The sequence below is a fragment of the Callospermophilus lateralis genome, chromosome 11 (genome assembly GCF_048772815.1).
Source record: "Callospermophilus lateralis isolate mCalLat2 chromosome 11, mCalLat2.hap1, whole genome shotgun sequence".
NCBI classification, from domain to species: domain Eukaryota; kingdom Metazoa; phylum Chordata; class Mammalia; order Rodentia; family Sciuridae; genus Callospermophilus; species Callospermophilus lateralis.
Window position 1 is genome coordinate 18995538 of NC_135315.1, and position 19556 is coordinate 19015093.

The 19556-nt window shown below is 48.5% G+C and overlaps 1 protein-coding gene across 2 annotated transcripts; it reads left to right on the top strand.

Annotated features, from left to right (window-relative positions):
- Positions 1-446: 446 nt before the first annotated feature.
- Positions 447-19183, top strand: Meox1 (mesenchyme homeobox 1). 2 transcript variants are annotated; one of them, XM_076870655.2, is made up of 3 exons: positions 447-917; positions 16432-16604; positions 17678-19183. In XM_076870655.2, the coding sequence occupies exons 1-3, from the start codon at positions 449-451 to the stop codon at positions 17798-17800; spliced, it is 765 nt and encodes a 254-aa protein (XP_076726770.1). In that variant the 5' UTR covers positions 447-448; the 3' UTR covers positions 17801-19183. The 2 variants fall into 2 exon arrangements, with proteins under 2 accessions (XP_076726770.1, XP_076726771.1); XM_076870656.2 differs by lacking the exon at positions 16432-16604.
- Positions 19184-19556: the final 373 nt, after the last annotated feature.

The window sequence follows — 19556 nt, forward strand, 5'->3', positions numbered from 1 at the left end:
GTCACTCTCTCCCCACCGCAGGATTTAAAAGTGTGTCTCAGCAGCCCTGGTCCAGCCCTCTGCAGGCATTTGCTTCGGGCTCCAGGACCATCTCCTCCTCGCTGGTGCGTCTGGGCTGGGACAGTGAAAATGTTTAGTGCCATCGGCAACAAATACATGTACAAGGGACCCCGATAGGCAGGCTGGTGTGTCGGGGGGCAGGAAGCAAGCAGTGAAGCCCGACACAGGTGTGCACACACACACACGTGTGTGTCGCTGGCCACATGTGTGTGTACTTTCAGAAGAGACTTTAGTTTTGTTTTTGTTTTGGTTCCTGGAGTGAATTTGCTGTTGAACATTTCCCCTCCTATTGAATTTTGTTTTTGTTTTTGCATTTTTAAAAAATTTGAATATAAAAAGTGTAAAGAGTCAAACTTTTGAAAGGACTGAGGTGGGCAGCAGACAGCAGATGGATCCTGTGGCCAGCAGCTGCATGAGGAGCCCCCACCCCCCTGCCCCTGTCTGGGGCTGCCTTCGAAACCCCCACTCGGAAGGCACCGGGGCCCCAGGGCTACCCCACTACCCGCCAACCCCATTCTCCTTCCACCAGAAATCAGACTTCCCAGCGACAGCGACAGCTGCCTACCCTGACTTCTCGGCCTCTTGCCTGGCGGCCACCCCACACAGCCTACCCCAAGAGGAGCGCCTCTTCACTGAGCAGCACCCCGCCTTCCCGCAGCCTCCTGACTGGCACTTCCCTGTCTCCGAGGCCCGGCAGAGGCTCAACCTGGGCCCAGCTGGAGGCTCCAGGGAGATGGGAGCCAGCAGCCCAGGCCTGGTAGACACCATGGGAGGCCCAGGCGAGGACTACGGGGTGCTTGGGAGCACGGCCAGTGAGACGGAGAAGAAATCATCCAGACGGAAAAAGGAGAGTTCAGGTAGGTGGCACAGGAGTAGACCATTCTTTTACTGTGTGACACTGAGGAGCTTGCTCACCCTTTCTGAGCCTAAGAGCCCTTATCACGAATTTCAAACAATACTATCTAACCTACCTGAATGCAGGCGACTTGGGGTTTCTTCCATTCTAGCAGTTTGAGGATTCTCTGGGGATGGGGGCTGTGTCTGTGTCCCTAGCACTCTTGTTCCTGGGAAGGATGTGCCAGCTAGAGAATAAAATGGGTTGAGCCAAGATTTGAAGGACACATGGGATGGCGCCTGTGGGTACAGACTGTCAAGGATCGGAGGGGGGATTTCCTGACCATTCAGCTGAGATCAAAGGTCAGAGGTTTAGGACTGAGGCTGGGACTCTGGGTGGCCCTGCAGAGCCACCCTACACCTCCAGGAAGCTATAGGCAAAGAAGCAGGCCCAGGGCGGGAATGGGAGAGGCAAGAGACAGAGACAGAAAGAGGACTGAGGGTTTGGGGCTGATGCCCAGGAGGGATCAGGCTACAGAGATGGGATGTGTCCAGGCCAAGGGGACAGCTCAGCATGTCAAGGTCTGGCTGACCTTCAGGGAAGGCAGTGCTGCAGGGCCCTGCTGAGGGAGTGCCAGCCTTGGGAAGAGCTAGGGAGGCAGGCTGCTGAGGGCCCTGCTCTGAGCCTGGGAATTTGGGTAAAGCCCAGTTTGGGGATGGACCTCCCAAGCCTGGAGGATGGGGTTGGTCTATTTGTTAAGACCCCAAGTGAAGGCCTTCTCCTCCCTGCTGTGGTTGTCCCTAGCCTCCCCCACAAAGTGCTCCCAACTTCTCTCACTGCCCTTTCAACTTTTGCCTGGTCCCCCAGCCCCCAGCCCTACTTTGAACAAGGCAGTGTCCCGGCCTCCTGCCCCTGTCGCCTGGCTACACTCCTCACAGCTTGCTCAGGGGAGACCTGCTGGTCTAAACGCATAAAGGACCTTCCAGGAGCTAAGCAAGGGCAGGCCAGGAAAGGAGCACACCAACAAGCAAAGGGGCACTCAGAGTGCTTTGCTTTATGCAAAGCTTTGGTCCTGGCACAGATTGCCTGAGCTTCTGCCTTTTGCCAAGCACACTAGGGGTGCTCAGATGAATAAAGTGGTCCTGACCTCAAAGATCTCAAACCTACAGGAAGATTGACCTATAGAGGCCTGTCAGCAGTGGGATGTGCTCTGATCCAGAGTTCCAAGGTGCAGCGGAAACTTAGCGAGGCAACGGAGCTACACCCAGCCCACTGTATTTTATTTGATCAAATTCATTCATTCATTGTATTTATTATTTACTTATTTTATTTTGGTATTGAAGATTTAACCCAGGGGCTCTTTACCCCTGGACTACATGCCCAGCTCTTTTATTTTATTTTGAGACGTCCTTTCTAAGTTGCTTAGGGCCTCGTTAAGTTGCTAAGGCTGGCCTTGAACTTGCAATCCTCCTGCCTCAGCCCCCCCACAAGTAGCTGAGATTACAGGTGTGTGCCACCATACCTGGCTGTTATTTTATTTTAGAGACAGAGTCTCCGTAAGTTGCCCAGACTGGCCTGGAACTTGTGATTCTCTTGCCTCAACCTCCCAAGTAGCTGGGCCTTGTGCATGCAAGGCAAGCACTCTACCAACTGAGCCATATCCTCAGCCCCAAACCTTCTTTTTTGAGTCCCACAAATATTTACAAAGTCAGGACAGATTTTATTAGTCTCTCGATTTTGTATGTGTGGAAAGAAAAGATAAAGTTTCAAGGGAATCCTGCAAGAATGGGGTCAAAACAGAGTGACTACCTCATCTCAATTTGCCCAGGATTTTTCTAGTGTTTGGATTCAAAGTCCAAAACCCCAGGGAAACCCCAGGGACCCAGGCAAACCAGGAGATTTGGTGACTCTGAATCTCACAGTCTGCAGCAGATTCGAAGCATCATCATCATTGGGAAATAATAATCGGTCCCCATGCTCGAAGCCCTGTCATGTGCTGACAGTGGGTGACAATAACCACAGCATGACCTCCTGGCTGCTAAATAGAAGGATCCTTTATATCCCCATGGCTAAATCCCCAGAGGCAGAGTTAACTATTCCTGTCCCTGGATGGTGATCTGCTGAGTTGGGCCACTTTGTGCTTCTGGAGCCCAAGGCATGCTCCGCCACTCGGCTGTGGCTGTGTGCCGAGTAGAAAAGCATGCCCCTCCGTGGCGCCTGCTGTGCTGCTCCTCCAGCTCCGCTCACACCCCATGGCTGCAAGCAGCCACTTTCCAGGGAACTGAGAGCCAAGGGCACTGGGAAGGATGAGCAAAGCCAAGAGCCTGCTGGGCTCAGGCGAAATCTTTCATCATCTGGAGTTTCAGCACAAGCTGAACGTGCTGTCTTCCTTTTGGCTAGTGGCTGAGGTCACTCCATTACAGAGTAGGCACACGTGCCAACTTCTGACCACCTGAATAGCACGTGGACACCCTCTGCGGACTGTCCTACACTCTTGATAAGGTCAACCTCTTGGTGGGAAGAGGTTCCCACTCAGGAGGGCCCCTGGGCTCTCCCCATGTGGGGTCCCTTCAGGAGCAATGGCAGGATTGCAGCGGCATGCATAGGGCCCAGCTGGCCCCAGGCTCTCTCTCTGTTCAGCGGGGAAATATTTATTGCCCAGATGCTAGAGTCTTCATTTGGAATTTAACTGAAGGAGAAGAAGGAGGCAGGAGGGGTCAGTTTCATAAGAGCCCAAGGAAGGGAAAAATAATGAGCAGGACTCAACCAATTCCAGAAAATGGAATTCAGCTCAGAAGGGACAAGTCCACAAAGAACCCCCATGCCACCAGGCTGATCTGGAGTCCCTGGTAGAGGCTCTCTCTATTTTAAATTGTAATATTTTAGTCATATAGAATTTGTTTTGGAGCTGGGGATGGAACCCAGGGCCTTGTGCCTGCTACACATGAGCTCTACCACTGACTGAGCCACATCCCCTCACTATGGATTTTTGCATTAATTTTGATTTTTTAAAAGCATCTTAATTAGCTGGGGAGGTAGCTCAGTGATAAAGTGCTTGCTTAGTCTTTGGAAGGTTCTGGGTTTGATTTCCAACATTGCAAAAAAATAGATGATAATAATTCAAATTATTGTATTGAAACATTATTTGTCTTGATTATTGAGATTTTGGGTGCCCTTTAAATTTATGCTTTGCAAGCTGGGTGCAGTGGCACACACCTTAATCCCAGCTGCTTGGGAGACTGAGACAGGAGGATCGTGAGTTCAAAGCTGACCTCAGCAATGTTGAGGCACTTAGCAACTCAGTGAGACCCTGTCTCTAAATAAAATACAAAATAGGGCTGGGGGTGTGGCTCAGTGGTTCAATTCCTGGTTTGAACTCAGGGGCACTCAAAAAAAAAAAAAAAGAAAAAAGAAAAAGAAAAAGAAAAAAACTGTGCTCTGCAAGAGTGAGTGTCTCGCCCTAGTTCCAGCTGGGCCATCTCTGGAAGGTCAACCAGCATTGACCACAAATACATCTTTCCATAATGTTTCACTGTTGAACTGACAGGTGACAATGTCAGCATCCAACTTTTGGGTGGGAGACTTTGAGAAAATTAACTTCTTGCAGCCTTCACTTCCCCAGCTGTAAGATGGAAATATAACAATAACACTTTCCTTTAGAGACTCTGTGAAGGTTAAATGTGCCGATCCATAAGATTAACATAGTAAGAGTTTAATAAATAGCAACTGTAAATTTATTAGGCCCATATTTCCAGAATCAGCCTTCAGAATAAGGGGTGTGAAAGATAGTGCTATACTTACTGGGAGATTGGAATTGAATATCTCAAATACACTGTTTCAGAAATTTCTGAGCCCGGGGCATAGACATGGGAACTACTTGCAATTATTTTGCCCTAAAATCCAGTTGTCTTCACTTAGGATCTTGGAGCTCAGAGATCTGCCAGAGGGGTGGGGGGAAGGGGACCAAGTTGTACCTGGCAAATGTGTTCCATACTGGCTGGCCCAGAGGCCCAGTAACTGAAAGTGTTTACAAAAAGAACATTCTCTGCTCTGTCCTCTTCTTCCTCAGCCATCTTCAACTGCTCCCCCTGTGCCCCCACTGGAAGCTGGCTCTGATTTGCTGCAGTAAATGATCAAAAAAGGTGGGGAGGCGGGAGGGGTCCCTGGCCCTCCCTCACCCCAAGGCATTCTGTTGGTTCACAGCACGAACCAACTCAGGAGGATCCAGGCGATGTTATTCCATCAACCACTCCCAACCCGGGGCCAGTGGGTGTTAAAGACCCCTGCTGACAGGGACAGCTGTGAGGCCACTGTTGTTTTCTCCCAAACTGTCCTTGCTACTGTGGTCGTCTTTTATTTATGGGGATGAGGGATTTCGTAGCGATTTCCTGATGGGGTTCAAGGGAAGGTTGAGTGTGATCAGCCTGGCTGCAGGCGCCTGCCGCGCTGCGCCGTGGCCACCACTGTAGGCTCTCCTCCCCGCGCTCTCTTCATCGGACTCGCTCCGTCCCATCCTCCTTCAGCTCCAGCTAGTGCGCTTCCTTGGGGCTCCTCTTACCCGATTTCCTTTCTCCAAGACCCGATCTCCACCTGCCCCTGCCCAACTACGGAAACCTGCAACTGTGCCAGAGGTTTAAAGCGGTCCACAAATTGGTCCCTCTCTCGCGCCCTTCTCCACCCGATCTCCCCCTAGGACGGGCCACCTCCCCACCTCCACCTCCACTCACGGTGTCACAAAGCCACACCTTGTGCTGGCATGGAAAATACATCCTACTTTCCCCTCCTGCCTGACTGCTCTGGCTGTTTGCATTCAAGAGTTCTCCTGCCTGTTGAAATCCTACGTATTCAAAAACGCAGCTCAAAAGCTACCCCTTCCAAGAGTATCCCCCACCTCTTTTACAAAATTTATGACTATTTGTGTACATAGCATCATGTAAGTGAAAACTATAGTCAAGGGCCGGGCGCGGTGTCTCACGCCTGTAATCCCAGTGGCTCGGGAGGCTGAGACAAGGAGGCAAGTGGATCGCTAGTTCAAAGCCAGCCTCAGCAACGGTGAGGCACTAAGCAATGCAGTGAGACCCTGTCTCCAAATAAAAAATACGGGCTGGGGATGTGGCTCAGTGGCCAAGTGCACCTCAGTTTAATCCCTGGTACCCCCCCCCAAAAAAAAAAAGTTTTGCTGAACTATAATTTGCAACTTCATAAAGGAACTCTCCTAAGATTTCTTACCATGTGACATTCTATATTTAAAATCTCCTTTTTCTTATAATGGTCAAAACCACATAATATAAAATTTACTATCTTTAATTTGAAATGATACTGTATAGTAATTAAATATAGATACATTGTTGTGTGATAGATTTCTAGAATTGTTGCATTTTGTGAAAACAAAATTCTAGCCAGGTATGGTGGCACCTGCCTCTGATCCTAGCAACTCAGGAGGCTGAGGCAGGAGGATTACAAATTCAAGGCCAGCCTGGGCAACATAGTAAGACCCTGTCTCAATACTCAATTAAATTAAAATTTTGAGCAAGGGTAGGGAAGGTAGTTCAGTGGTAGAGTGCTTGCCGAGGATGCATAAGGCCCTGTATTCAATTCCTGTCGTCTCAGCAAAAAAAGAAAAAAACTATATCTGTTGAAAAATCATCATGCTGTTTTCTAGAAGGCTGGTTATTTTAGATATCTCATAAGTGGAACCATAGTATTGGTCTTTTTGTGACTGTCTTATCCCATTTATACCCTCGGGTTTTGTCAACATTGTAGCCTGACAGAATCAAACCCAGATCCTCATGCATGCTAGGCATGCGCTCTACTATTGAGCCACATCCCCAACCCCATACCATATTTCCTTTATCCATTCATCTGTTGATGGACACAATTGACAATTGTTAATAATGCTGAAGTGAACTTGGGTTTGCAAATATCTCTTTGAGCTCATGTTTTCAGTTCTTCAGAGGATATATGCTTAGAAGTAGAATTTCTAGATTATATGATAATTCTTAATTTTTTTTTAAGGAGTCTCCGTGCTGTTTTCCATAGCAGCCTCACTGTTGTATATTCCAAGGGTTCAGATTGCTCTACATCCTGGCCAGCACTTATTCCTTCCTTCCTTCCTATCCTAACGGTTTAAGGTGATAGCTTATGATTGTTCTGATTTACTTTTCCATAATGATTAGTCACATTGAGCACCCTCTAATATCATTGTTGGCCATTTATGTATCTTCTTGGGAGAAATGTCTATTCAGGTTCTTCATCCATTTTGAATGGATTCTTTGGAGAGGGTTGTATTGAGTTGTAGTTCTTCATATATTCTGAATGTTAACCCTTATCAGAAATATGATTTGCAAATATTTTTTCCCATTCCATTGGTTGTTTTCACTCTGTTGATTGTTTTCTTTGCCATGCAGTTTTTAAGTTTAATGCAGTCCTGTTTGTCTATTTTTGCTTTTGTTGCCTGTGCTTTTGCAATCATATCTACAAAAATCATCACCAAATCCAAATCATGAAGCTTTCCCATAGGAGTTTAGGAGTTTTATATTTGTAGGTCTTTCACTTAGGTCTTCAATCCATCTTGACTTAATTTTGTACAGTGTGAGGTCAGGATCCAGCTTCATACATGTGGATGTCTAGTTCTCCCAGCACCCCATCTGTTAAAGATGCTATCCTTGCCATGCAAAGTGGCACACGCCTGTAATCCCAGCAGCTCCAGAGGCTGAGACAGAAGAATAACCAGTTCAAAGCCAGCCTCAGCAACAGAGAGGCACTTAGCAACTTGGTGAGACCCTGAATCTAAATAAAATACAAAATAGGGCTGGGGATGTGGCTCAGTGGTTGAGTACCCCTGAGTTCAATCCCTGGTACAAAAAAAAAAAAAGCTATCCTTTTCCCATTGTGTAGCCTTCGCAACTTTATCAAAGATCATTTGAGGGTTTATTTCTGACCTCTCTATTCTGTTCCATTCGTCTTTGTCTTCATTCCATGGTTCAACTGCCGTAGCTTTTTAATGTTTCAAAATTAGGAAGCATGAGGCCTCTGGTTTTGTTTTTCCTTCTCAAAATTGTTTTGCCTACTTAGAGTCCTTTTAGATTCCATATGAATTTTAGGATTTTTGTCGAAAAATGTCATTGGGATTTTGATAGGGATTTTATTGAATTTCTGAGGTTTTGTTTGTTTTTTTCTTTGCTTTTGTGATGCTGGGGCTTGAACCTAGGGCCTTACGCATTTGAGGAAATGTGGATTGTTTTACTATATTAAGTCTTCTGATCCATGAACACAATGTCTTTCCATTTATTTGTGTTTTTTTTTTTTTTAATTTCTTTCAGTAATGTTTTATTACTGAAAGAAATAAAATACCTTGGTTAGGTTTGGTTAAGTTTATTCTTAAAATTTTTACTGTTTTCAATTTTCTTGTAAATGGAATTATTTTCTTTAATTTCCCTTTTGGATTGTTAGTGTATAGAAACACAACTGATTTTTGTGTGTTATTTTATATCTTGCAATTTTACTAAATTTATTATTCTAACAGTTCTTTTTTATGTGGAATCTTAGGGTTTTCAGTGTATAAGATCATGTCATCTGTGAACAGAGAGATAATTTTACTTCTTCCTTTCATATTTGGATGACTTTTTATTTCTTTTTCTTGCCTAATTGCTCTGGCCAGTACTTCCAGTACTATCTTTTTTAATATTTATTTTTTAGTCATAGGTGGTCACAATATCTTTATTTTATATTTATGTGGTGCTGAGGATCGAACCCAGTGCCTCATGCATGCCAGGCAAGCACTCTACCTCTGAGCCACAACCCCAGCCTCTTCCAGTACTATTTTGAATGGTTGTGGCAAGAATGAGCATCCTTGCCTTGTTCCAGATCCTGATTTTAGAGCGAAGCTTTCAGTTTTTCACCATTGAGTATGATATTAGCTGTGGGTTTTTCACATATGCTCCTCATTAGGTTGTGATAATTTCCTGCTGTTCCTAGTTTCCTAAATATGTCAGAATCCTTTCTTGATCTCCATTCCTGCACACATGAATGGTGCCTTGTGTGAACCTCTACAGTGGCATCAAACCCAGTTGACCTTGCATCCAGAGTTATGGATGCACACAACTCCCTGTCCCCTTAAAACTAAAGGGTCTAGAAGATCAGAATGGTATGACATCACCTGCATCTCCCCTAGCTCCTGATGACACATTTACACACAGGAATTGCTCATTCAATATCTGGTCAATAGTCTCAATTGCATTTATTTTCTCACTTTCTCTCTGAGAGCAGCTGCACCGCCTGGCATGAGTGTTTCACCCTGAGTCATGTGCTTTTACAGTCTCACTGATGAAAAAGGTTTTCAAAGAGCCAGACTTCAATCATAAACTCAGCCCATGGTCAGAGTGAGTGCTGGGGTCTGGGGGTCAGAAAGATGCATAAACATGCAGGCTGGGCTGACTCTTCAGGAATCCCCCATGTGGTGCTGGGGTCAGATGTGGAGATAAATGAGTCCCCTTCTGTCTTCAACATCTCCCCCTCATGCTGGCTGCATCCCAAATTGCTCATGTTCAAATCCTGGCTAGGCAAAGTGACCTGAGCTAAATTGGAGCCATTGCTACCTGCCACCAGCCGGGGTGGCCTGGCTTTAAATGCTGTCTGGTCAAGGGTCATTGCAGTGCTGGGCAGGGTGTGGTTGAAGGGTACACAGTGGCTATAGCCCCTCTTTTTTTCTTTTCTTTTTTTGGTACCAGGGATTGAACTCTGAGGCACTCAACCACTAAGCCACAACCCCAGCCCTTTTTGTATTTTATTTTTAGAAACAGGGTCTCACTGAATTGCTTAGGGCCTCATTAAGTTGCTGAGGCTGGCTTTGAACTCCCAATTCTCCTGCCTCAGTCTCCAGAGACGCTGGGATTATAGGCGTGTACCACCGCACCCAACCTAGAAGCCCCATCCAGAAAGAAGCTTAGGGCCTGAGGTGACTAGCTTAGAGGAGAAAATAACTCCACACTTGGCCATCCTTCCTCCTCGCATTCCCTGCCTCCTGGCTAGAGCTCCTGGCCAGAGTTCCAGCTCCTGCTCTGTCTCTGAAAAGCAAAGTTTGGGGCCCAAACAGGACTGAGGCCTTGGCCACATCTGAACTCAGAGGCACCAGCACAAATCCTGGCCTGCTCAGGCCCCTAACCGGCTATGGTCAGGAAGTTCTGGAGAAAGTCTATTTCTGCTGAGGCAGCAGAATCTTGACCAAGATGTAAGATGGAAAGGTTCAAAGGGCCCATGGGCCACGAGAAGGTCAGTGAAGGGACTGCTTCAGCTCTGCCCACTGCCCTACCAGATAGGGACTCAGGTTGCCTATTTCTCTGGTTTGAATAAATCAGGAAAGTTGGATGGATTCTTTCTTCCTGAGAGGCAGGTCTCACATCCCCTGCAGGCCCTGGAGCCCCCAATGCCCTCTCTATACACAGAGTTGGGAATTTCGCACCCAATTCCCTGCCTCTGGCCAGGACCCAACCTGTCCTCTTCTATTTCTTGCTTTTCCCTGTTTTCTTTGCACAGTACAGGGGGACCAATGAGCAGCAGCCCTAGATCCTGAAGCCTCTACTTCCTTTGGTGACAACTGAGGGTGACATCTGGAACTTATAAACACACACAAAGCCCAGTGCTGCCTGGGCCTCCCCAGCCTCTCTCAAAGGCTGCTCCCCAAGTCTGGGGATGTGGCTCAGGGATAAGGAGCTTGCCTGGTATGCACCAGGCCCTGAGTTCCATTCCCCACACCACCACCACAACAACAAAAAGGCTGCTATCTTCACCTCCTGTTGCCACCGCCACCTCTGTTCCCCCTGTTGCTGGTTTTTCCATATTCCACAGTCCCTCCCACTCTCCCTCACCACTGCCTAAACTCACAGTTCCACCACATCTGGGACTCTCCAAGACCAGGCCTTCCCATTCCAGAAGAATCTGCTTCTTTTCCAGAAAACATACCCTGAATTCCCTGTCCCCACTGCTGGGCTCCTCAAAGAGGACCCCTGCCCATATATACATTTAGGCACTTGCAAGAGTGGAAGGGTCTGGCTATTCGGGAAGGGCTGAGTGAGAAAGTCAGGCCAAGCCCAGGAGGTCCCAGATGGGAACATCCAACTGGTCTTGGTCTGGCTCATTCCAGGTCTGGTCTGGTTTTGATGGACTTGGAGCCCTACTCCTGAAGGTGAAAGCAGCAGAGCTAATGATCACCTCAAAGTGTCCCTAGTGTGGCAGCCCAAGAAGCTGCAGGCACCATGTTCAGGGGGTTTGCCTCACCTACTGAGGTCATAGTCAAACAGTCCCTTTCTCTCCCTTCCCTGGCAATAGGGATCCAGACCTGGACCCAGACCCAGACCTGGAGTAGACACAGCCTCCATTATCCACCCCTGCCACCCTGCTTTAGGGCAGTGTGATATGTGGCTATAGCCCTAGACTTGTCCCAGGAGAACTAGACAAGCCATTTAGCCTCTGGGTCTAATTTCCTTATCTGTTCAATGGGCTAACTGAAATTTAGAACAGCGATTGGGGCCCAAGCAGGTCCTCAGGGGTCCTCCCAGAATAATTACTAGGACAGGGACTGGGGTGTAGCTCAGTAGTAGAGCACTTGCCTAGCATGTGCAAGGCCCTGGGTTCAACCCCCAGAACTGGAAAAAAAAAGTAATAATAATAATAATAATGATTCAATAGGAAGCAGCATGATGGTGTATAAATAGCTACCTATAAGGAAGTACAGAATCCAGGCCCAGTAAGCAACTAACTTTCTGTATTCTTAGACTAGTCCCTTACCTTCTCTGTCTCACCTATAAAATGAACAGGGACAATAAGTCTTCTCTAAAATCCCTTCCAGCTCTACTATTCTGTGATCCTGGAGTAGATATGAAAGCCCAAAAGAAGTTTCTCTATGGGAGAAAGAAATCCACCGTCAACTGCAAAGTGCTATTTGAATCTGGGACATGTGGCTTTCTGTATGGTCTTGGATAGAAATATATGTAAAATAATGCTGTGGAGTGGGGAGTGGGAACACAGGACTCCAGAAAGGCATGTTCCACTCGGCTGATGGAACCTTCCTGCAGCTCTGATAAGGCTGTCTGCTAACTTTAGGAAGGCCTGCCAAACCTGACAGCTACTTATGAAATAATTCGCCTTGGACTATGTAAAAGCTCATGGTGGAAACTGCAATCACACACACACATCCTGTTTGCATTTCTTGGGGTACTGTTGACTGTTCCCTCGTGGCCCTGCTTGGGGTAGGTGGCTTCTCCCTAACCACAGAGGCAGCCAGCTGAGGGTTTGCCTCCTCCCTCTGTGATCCTGCCAAAAGCAGTGGCTACCCCAGAGAGAAGCAGGACCAGGAGAACCAATGTGGATGGCCATTCTGTAACTGTGCATGGGAGCCTGGGCCCCCTGGAAGACTCAAGGAGTGGTGCCAATAGTGTCCCGAATATGCAGATCCGTATTCACACATGTAGAAAAGAAGTGAAGGGAAAATAGCTGAAAAGTCAGACATTAGAAGGGCATCCCTTCCACACAGGGCTGGAGAAGTGGTGCTTTTCGAGCATCTTTTTTAAGCTGGTGAATCACATCTCAAACATCACATCCATTAAAATCAGAGTCTCACTGGGCCCAGCACCACACTAGGGCTCAGTACATGTTATCGGTCTCATTTTACCTTCTCATTGGCTTTATAATCACAGTGGGTGTAGCTATTCTTATTTTGCAAATGAAGAAACTGGGGCTCAGAGAACTTCAATGACTTGCCCAAGGTCAGAAAACTCCTCCCTGGAGCCAGCACCTGTGAGTGCAAAGGCCTAGGCTCTCCAATGGGTCCCCAGATGCATCTGCAAATACAGTACCCCTCACTCAGCTCAGGACAGGAAGTTTTGCATGTGGGAGGGAGAGAGAAATTCTCTAGCATATGCCCAATCTTTGGGCTGAGAACCGAGGGAAAGTTGGAGAGAATTTTGTGACTGATCATGCAGTAAGAGATGGAAGTGGCCACAGAGTTCATCAAGGCCAGATGTTGTCCAAAGAAAAGGGACAGAGAGAGGAAAAGAGGGTATCAGGGCTTATATATTGGGAAGGAACTCCACCTCTCCAGGGGAAAGAGTCCTGTCTAATCTCATGCTTCTACACATGGAGAAATTGGCCCAAAAAGGAGAGGGAGCCTGCCCAACAAAGATGTAATCTACCCAGGGCATGAGTTCTTTACATGTGGTAGTATGCACTTGAACTGTGCCCCTGAATTGGCAGACTTGGACATCCCCAGCCAGAAATGGCAAAAAAAAAATAGTGCTCATGGTTTTCTTTTCCTGTCTTGATAAAAATATTGCCATTTTTAATATTGTTGCAAAACAAGAGGACAATAACTTCCACCTGACATTCGCAGTGCCTTCCCCATACTTCTGGTGCCTTTATCAATCCTAACAGTGTAAAAGTTTATGCCACTCTGGAAAGTTAATGAGGGACAATCATTCTCCCAGAGCATGGGGAGGCATTAGGCCCTGAAGCCCCAGAACCTAAATCAGGACAGAGACAGGAGAGGAAGCGCGAGGGCAGGAGTTGGCTTGGTGGGGGTGGCCAGCTGCCTACACAATTAGTCCCAGACCAGCTGCAAAGGGGTCATTTCCCTTTCTTCACTTTTGCTAGGGAGGATTGTGTTCAGGACTTGGGGGGACATGGGGAGTTGTTTTCTGGAAGAGCACAAGGCAGCTGTGCACACCTAGGAAGGCCTAAGAAAAGGGGAGGGTGGGTATGGGTGTCAACCTAGGGCCATGCCCCTAAGAGCCCTGGAAGTGGAGACAAGCAGAGCTGCTATGGTCCCTTTCCAGGACCTGGCCAGGGCCAACCAGAAGGTAGAGAATCTGATGCTAAGATTGAGAAAGCCTTGGCTTTAATCAGGTGGATCTGTATTCAAATCTCCCTTCTGTGGCTGAAAGGCTGCTGGGCACACTGGGCAAGCTCCTGGGCCTCTCTGAGGCTGCTTCCTCTGTATAACCACAGACGGTTTAGCATGTGCCAGGTACAGGAGCTACTGGCTAGAAGCAAAAGTGAGGAAAGCATCCCTTGGAAAGAGCTATTAACCAAATGATCAAGGCAAATCCACATAGCCTTGCTAAAAGGGGATAATAATAGCACCTACTCCCAGAGGAGATGTGTGGCAAGGATTAAACAAGTGAGTGTATCTAAGCACAGAGAAGCCTTCAGAAATGCCAACTCTTATTATACCGGCTTTCCCATGGCAGTTCGTGGAGTGAAAACACTGGAACGATATATTTGTCCAGTAACTTTAGATTTTAAAAGCATTTTCTACACACATTAGCTCATCCAGTCTTCCCAAAATAGCCCTGGGAGGTACGTGCCTTATTTTCTTCAATTTCTTGTGAGGAGAGCCCAGAGAGGTTAAGTAACTTCCTCAAAGTCTCCAGCAAGAAGATTCAGGATTGAAACCTCTGCGCAAGTCCTCTGGACTATTGGCTACCCGCCGCTGGGACAAGGAAAGGCTCTGAGCACTGTGAACCCCGGGACAGGAGGAGGTTGTGGAACTAGACACCAGGAGTCTGGAAGGGGCCTGGGTTTCCTGGCCTCACTTTCGCGTCCACAGGCCGGGATGTGCCCTGGGGAGGCCGTCCATCTGCTGCCTGATCCTCCCCAGACTGCCGCCAGGACGGGGTGCGGCTCTGGCAGCCGCCAAGGCCGGGGGGCTCCTCGGGGACCCCGGCCCGGAGCTGCGCGTCCTTCCTCTCCAGCCCACGCTCCGGCTTCCGGAGGGGTCTGGCCTGCCTTCTCCGGTCTGGAGCCAGAGGCCTCCGGGCAGGCAGCCCGCGCTGCGGAGCTCGCCCCCTCCCCTGTCCCCAGGAGAGCCCTGCAGGCAGCCCCCGCGAATCGGGCGCGGGCACCGGGGCCAGGACATCGTGACTCCCACGGGCCAGGCATCTAGACTGCGGGAAGCACCCTCGGGCCATCTCGGGGTTCCCGGGGCGGCCACAGCGGGAGAGGAGCGTCGATCGCCCGCTCCTCTCGGGATTGCAGAGCCGCCCACCCCGCCCCTCTCTCCTGGTGCCCCCGCAGTCGGCCCCGGGGGCGGAAGTCGGGGAAACCGAAGTACAAACGAGTTGAATGGAAAGCATAAGAAAGAACCAGCCAGGCTCAAAGTTCTAATTGGATCTCCCGGTTAATGTGGGGTTTCTACCTCCCCAGGCCCCTCCGCCGTTTGGCAGCTGAGCCCAGAGTGTGGGCGGCTGGCCTGACTTACATCCCGTCTGCATCCTCCGCCCACCACCCAGGTCGGCCTAAACCTGGCCTTGGAGAACAGAGAACCCACCCCTGGCCGCGCAGGCAGTGGGTTGGGGCGCAGCTCTCGGTCAAGCCCCTGATTCTGAGCCACAGTCCCCATGCCTGTAAAAGGAGACCAATGAAGAGAGCGCAGAATATTAGAGCATGACAGGAATGGTTCCTGCAGCCATTCACGGGCCAGGAGGCACACTTTGTTAGTTAATTGTGTGGGTGTGTAGGTCTCCTCCCTGTGCTGCTCTGTGTACCACCGTGGAAGTGAAGGTCCAGCCACTAGCTCAAAAGATAAGACACAGCACAGCCCTTTTGATCTGCACAGGACTTTACAGTTTTTAATTCTACAAATATTGCATTTGAACAGTATGCGACTCAAACTGCCTGGGTTTCATTCCGGTCTCCATCACTCCCTGGCTGGATAAACTTGATCAATTTGAACTCTGTGCTTAGTTTTCTGGTGTATAAAATATGGCTAATACTAAAATCACCTGGTTGGGTAATTGTGAAGATTAGGGGACTAATGCATGCCAGGTGCTTGGTAGAGTGCCTGGCACAGAGTTTATGTTCCTCTGGCCCTGTTAGCTTTTATGACAGAGTCCCACTGTGTCTAACACCAGCCTCCTCCCCAGGGTTCAGATGGCTTTTCAGACTTGGCCCTCTGAGGCTGAGTCAGTAGGTCTGGGGCAAGGCCGAGATTCAGCCTGTGTGACCAGCTTCCCAGCAATGCTGCTGCTGCTGGCTGCCTGAGAAACTTTGGGTAGTAAGGTCTTAGAGCAGAAGTGTATAAACTTGGTCATGCACCAGAAATATCAGGAAGTCTTGTTAAAAAAATTACTGAGTCCCCACCCCACCCCAATTTCTAATCCAATGGGTCTGGGGTGACGCCCTAGGATTTTGCATTTCTAACAAGTTTTCAAGAGAGACTGATGCCGCTGACCTGACATGCCTTGAGAATTTGTTGTAGAGCATCTGGTACACATGCAACAGCCACTAATGTCATGCTAGGGCTTGGCTGGGGTCAGAGATCATTAAACAGCCAAGAACAGCCTTACATCCTTTGGAAATAGAAAAGTTGCAGGGCAGGGGTTGGGACTGAGATTGGGAGCCCCAAAAGCTTCCCAATTGTCAGGATACAGCACTAAAAAGAATGAAGGAACACGGTAGCTTCTTTCTCAGCATCCTCCAAAGAAGGTTGCCCAACCGAGCCCCCTCAGCTCACATCTTCTTATTTGGGGGTCCTTTCTCCCCAGACAATCAAGAGAACCGAGGGAAACCAGAAGGCAGCAGCAAGGCCCGGAAGGAGAGGACAGCCTTCACCAAGGAGCAGCTGCGGGAGCTGGAGGCTGAGTTCGCTCACCATAACTACCTGACCCGGCTCCGCAGATATGAGATCGCGGTAAACCTGGACCTCTCTGAGCGACAGGTACAGCCCAGGCAGCCCTACCTCCTCACTGCTCTCTCACCTGCTTCCTTCTCTCTCTTCCCATCACCCCGCCCTGGACTTTCTTTTTCTTCTCCCTCCACCCAACCAGTGGTTCTCAACTGTGGCTGTACCTGAGAATCATCCGAGGAGATTTTAATAACACTGATGTTTGAGCTCCACTCTTTGGGATCATTGTAATTGATCTGGGATGGAATCCAGACACCCAGATTTCTCAAATATCCCCCAGGTGATTCTCTGTACATCTGATCTGCTTATTCCCCAGACTTGAGCGGATAGTGGAATCACCTCGGCACTTGTTCAAATGCAGGTTCCAGAACCCTGGGGTTCTGGAATTTTGCAATAATGATGAGAGGGAATGAGAATCTGCATTTGTGATAAGTTCTCCAGGTCATGAGGATATGCAGCTTGTTCCTGGGCACACTTGGAGAAAAACTTCCCTGGCCCTTTGCTGAGGCCTTTCCTCAGATCATCTCACCCTGCCTATACCCATGTTCTGATATAGAATAACACCAACAACATTCTATAACAGTATTCAGTTGACAGAGAACTCTGCCAGAGTGTTAGATTTTGAATCAGAAGATCCTGTCTGTAGATCCTGTCTCTGCCAAGTCCATGACTCTGGGGTCTCCATTTGTTAAATGAGGTCATAATCCTAGACTCAGACCAGAAAATGTGCTGATCAGAGCTATCTAAACTGAAAAGTGCTCTATAAATGTACCTAAGGATGAGGTTGATGACCCTCTGCTCCCAGACCTTTGAGGGAGGCGTGTTGGCACAGGAAAGGTGGGACATGTGAAAGGGTGGGGCCCATGCAGAGGTTCCTGCACCTGTCTGGGGCTTCATCTTGAGATACAAGGTGGACCTCTCAGCTGACTAGTATGTCCTCCCTTTAGCCTCATTTCTTGGGGTCTTGGGAAAAATGGGGAGCAGCAAGTGAGGGTTTCAAGCTGGGGTCCCTGGAGTTAGTTGTACCCTGGCTCGCTTGAGCATCACCATGGGGAGGAAGTCACCTGGGCCCTGGAGTGATCAGTCTCCTTTGCTTCCTCCCTCAGGTGAAAGTGTGGTTCCAGAACCGAAGGATGAAGTGGAAGCGTGTGAAAGGGGGTCAGCCTGTCTCTCCCCATGGGCAGGACCCTGAGGATGGGGACTCTGCAGCCTCTCCAAGTTCAGAGTGAGGTTCTCCATGGAGAAAATAAAGACTAAGGACTGAGCCCCCTCCCCAACTGCCCCTTCCCTGTCCCACCTTCACCTTTCTCCCTCTGCCCCACAGTTGCCCCTCCATACCTTTCACTGACTCAGAAACGAAGCTGCCCAGGGTGCCCTGGTGCTTTGAGTTTCCCAGAAAGTACTACCCACATTGCTGGCTTAGCAGCCCCTCCCCAGGGCCCTTTGCTTCCCACACTCTCGTGGAATCATCCAGCGCCAACTGAACTGAATGAGTCTGGAAAGAGCTCCAGGGATGCTGCTTCTCAGGGTCTCTTGGCCGCCACCTACACCTCCTCCTGCCACCTTCCTCCTGCATCGGCCAGGCCTCCTCCCTGACCTGCAGGGAAAGAAACCTTGGAACCAGTGGTGACTCATAAAAGCAAAGGAAATGATGGAGACACACACACACCCTGGCCCACTTTCCCACTTTTCCTCTCTGAGCTCTACATCTGAGGCTTTGGGGATTGTTAGTTGTCTCCAAACCCCAAGGGAAACCAGCCTGAGGAGGGCTAAAGACAACAACCCAGGGACTGCAAATCAGTAACCTGTCCCTGTCTCCAAATGTGTTGGCTGTTGAGTGAGCAAATTTATGAGCATTGACTGAAAGAAGGCAGAAAAATAGCCTGGTATAGGTCCTTATGTTCCCGTTCAGGCAGGTTTGATTGGGTGACTGAGAACAAACCCAGGACAGCACCTGCTGCCCAGCTCAATGCAGGAATACGGAGCTGGGGCTCTTGAGCAAAGGTCCCGGGAAGTGCAGCAGCGATTCCTTTTCGATCCACAATATCCAGATTGAAAACCTCTCCAGATGCTCATACAGTTGAGAGCTGGAAAGTGGCCCCCATGTCCCAGGGATGGAGTGAAAACATGAGGGCTGCTGGGTGAGGACCTAGCAATGTGGAACTCTGGAGTGGAAGGTTCCCTGGCTGCAGCATCTTGTGCTCTCAAAGGGCTGACTGCAAACAGGACAAGGAGACAACCTCTTTTTCCATGGGATGCAATTAAGTCCCTCTTGTGTGTCCCACAAATGCCATAACTTTGGGAAGAATGGCTAGGTTCACGTGTGGGCACTGCTCGGACCTCAGTCACATCTTCTGGGGATGCCACTTTGAGGATTGATGGCCAAGCAGCCCGAGGCAACTGCAGCCTTGGAAAAAGAACACCCCCCCAACCCTGCCCCTTGATTGGTGCTTGGTCTCTGGATCTCAGCTGGTATTGTAGAAGAAGGTCAGAAAGAATTTGGAATTTGGATTTCTGTGTGTAGATTTAATCATTCATGTGTAAAAACAACCCCACCTCCCCACCCCCAGAAAGCACAAAAGCTGTGGAAAATGACTGCCAAATGAGATGGCTGGTTGGAACATGTATAATTCTTTTCTAAAGCATACTTCATTTATTTTCTTAAGATAACATCAAATTAACTGTACAAGGTCAATTCACTTTGTAAGAAATCTCTTGGAGAAATAAAATCAATAAAAAAAAAAAAGTTTCCAGGCCCTTTTCTTTGCAGCACTAAGAACCACAGTTCTTGTGTGCAATCTTCTGATTCTCATCGGATGATTTCCCAGACAATGTCTAGGAAAAACAAGAAAAGGAAAGAAATCATTGAACCCATGGTCTTCTACTTTAGGTTCTTCAAAATGTAATCACTGAAAAACAAACTCCAAAAAAGAACTTTTCACCCATGCAGATGTATTGTGTTCATTTCCCATTTCCCCAACCTAT

What these genes read in the sequence shown, in the direction of transcription:
- Meox1 (XM_076870655.2), top strand. Translation starts at nt 449, where the DNA reads ATGGATCCTGTGGCCAGCAGCTGCATGAGGAGCCCCCACCCCCCTGCC. An exon ending in ACGGAAAAAGGAGAGTTCAG is followed by an intron (nt 918 to 16,431) that starts GTAGGTGGCACA and finishes CTTTCTCCCCAG; the next exon opens with ACAATCAAGAGAACCGAGGG. An exon ending in TGGACCTCTCTGAGCGACAG is followed by an intron (nt 16,605 to 17,677) that starts GTACAGCCCAGG and finishes TTCCTCCCTCAG; the next exon opens with GTGAAAGTGTGGTTCCAGAA.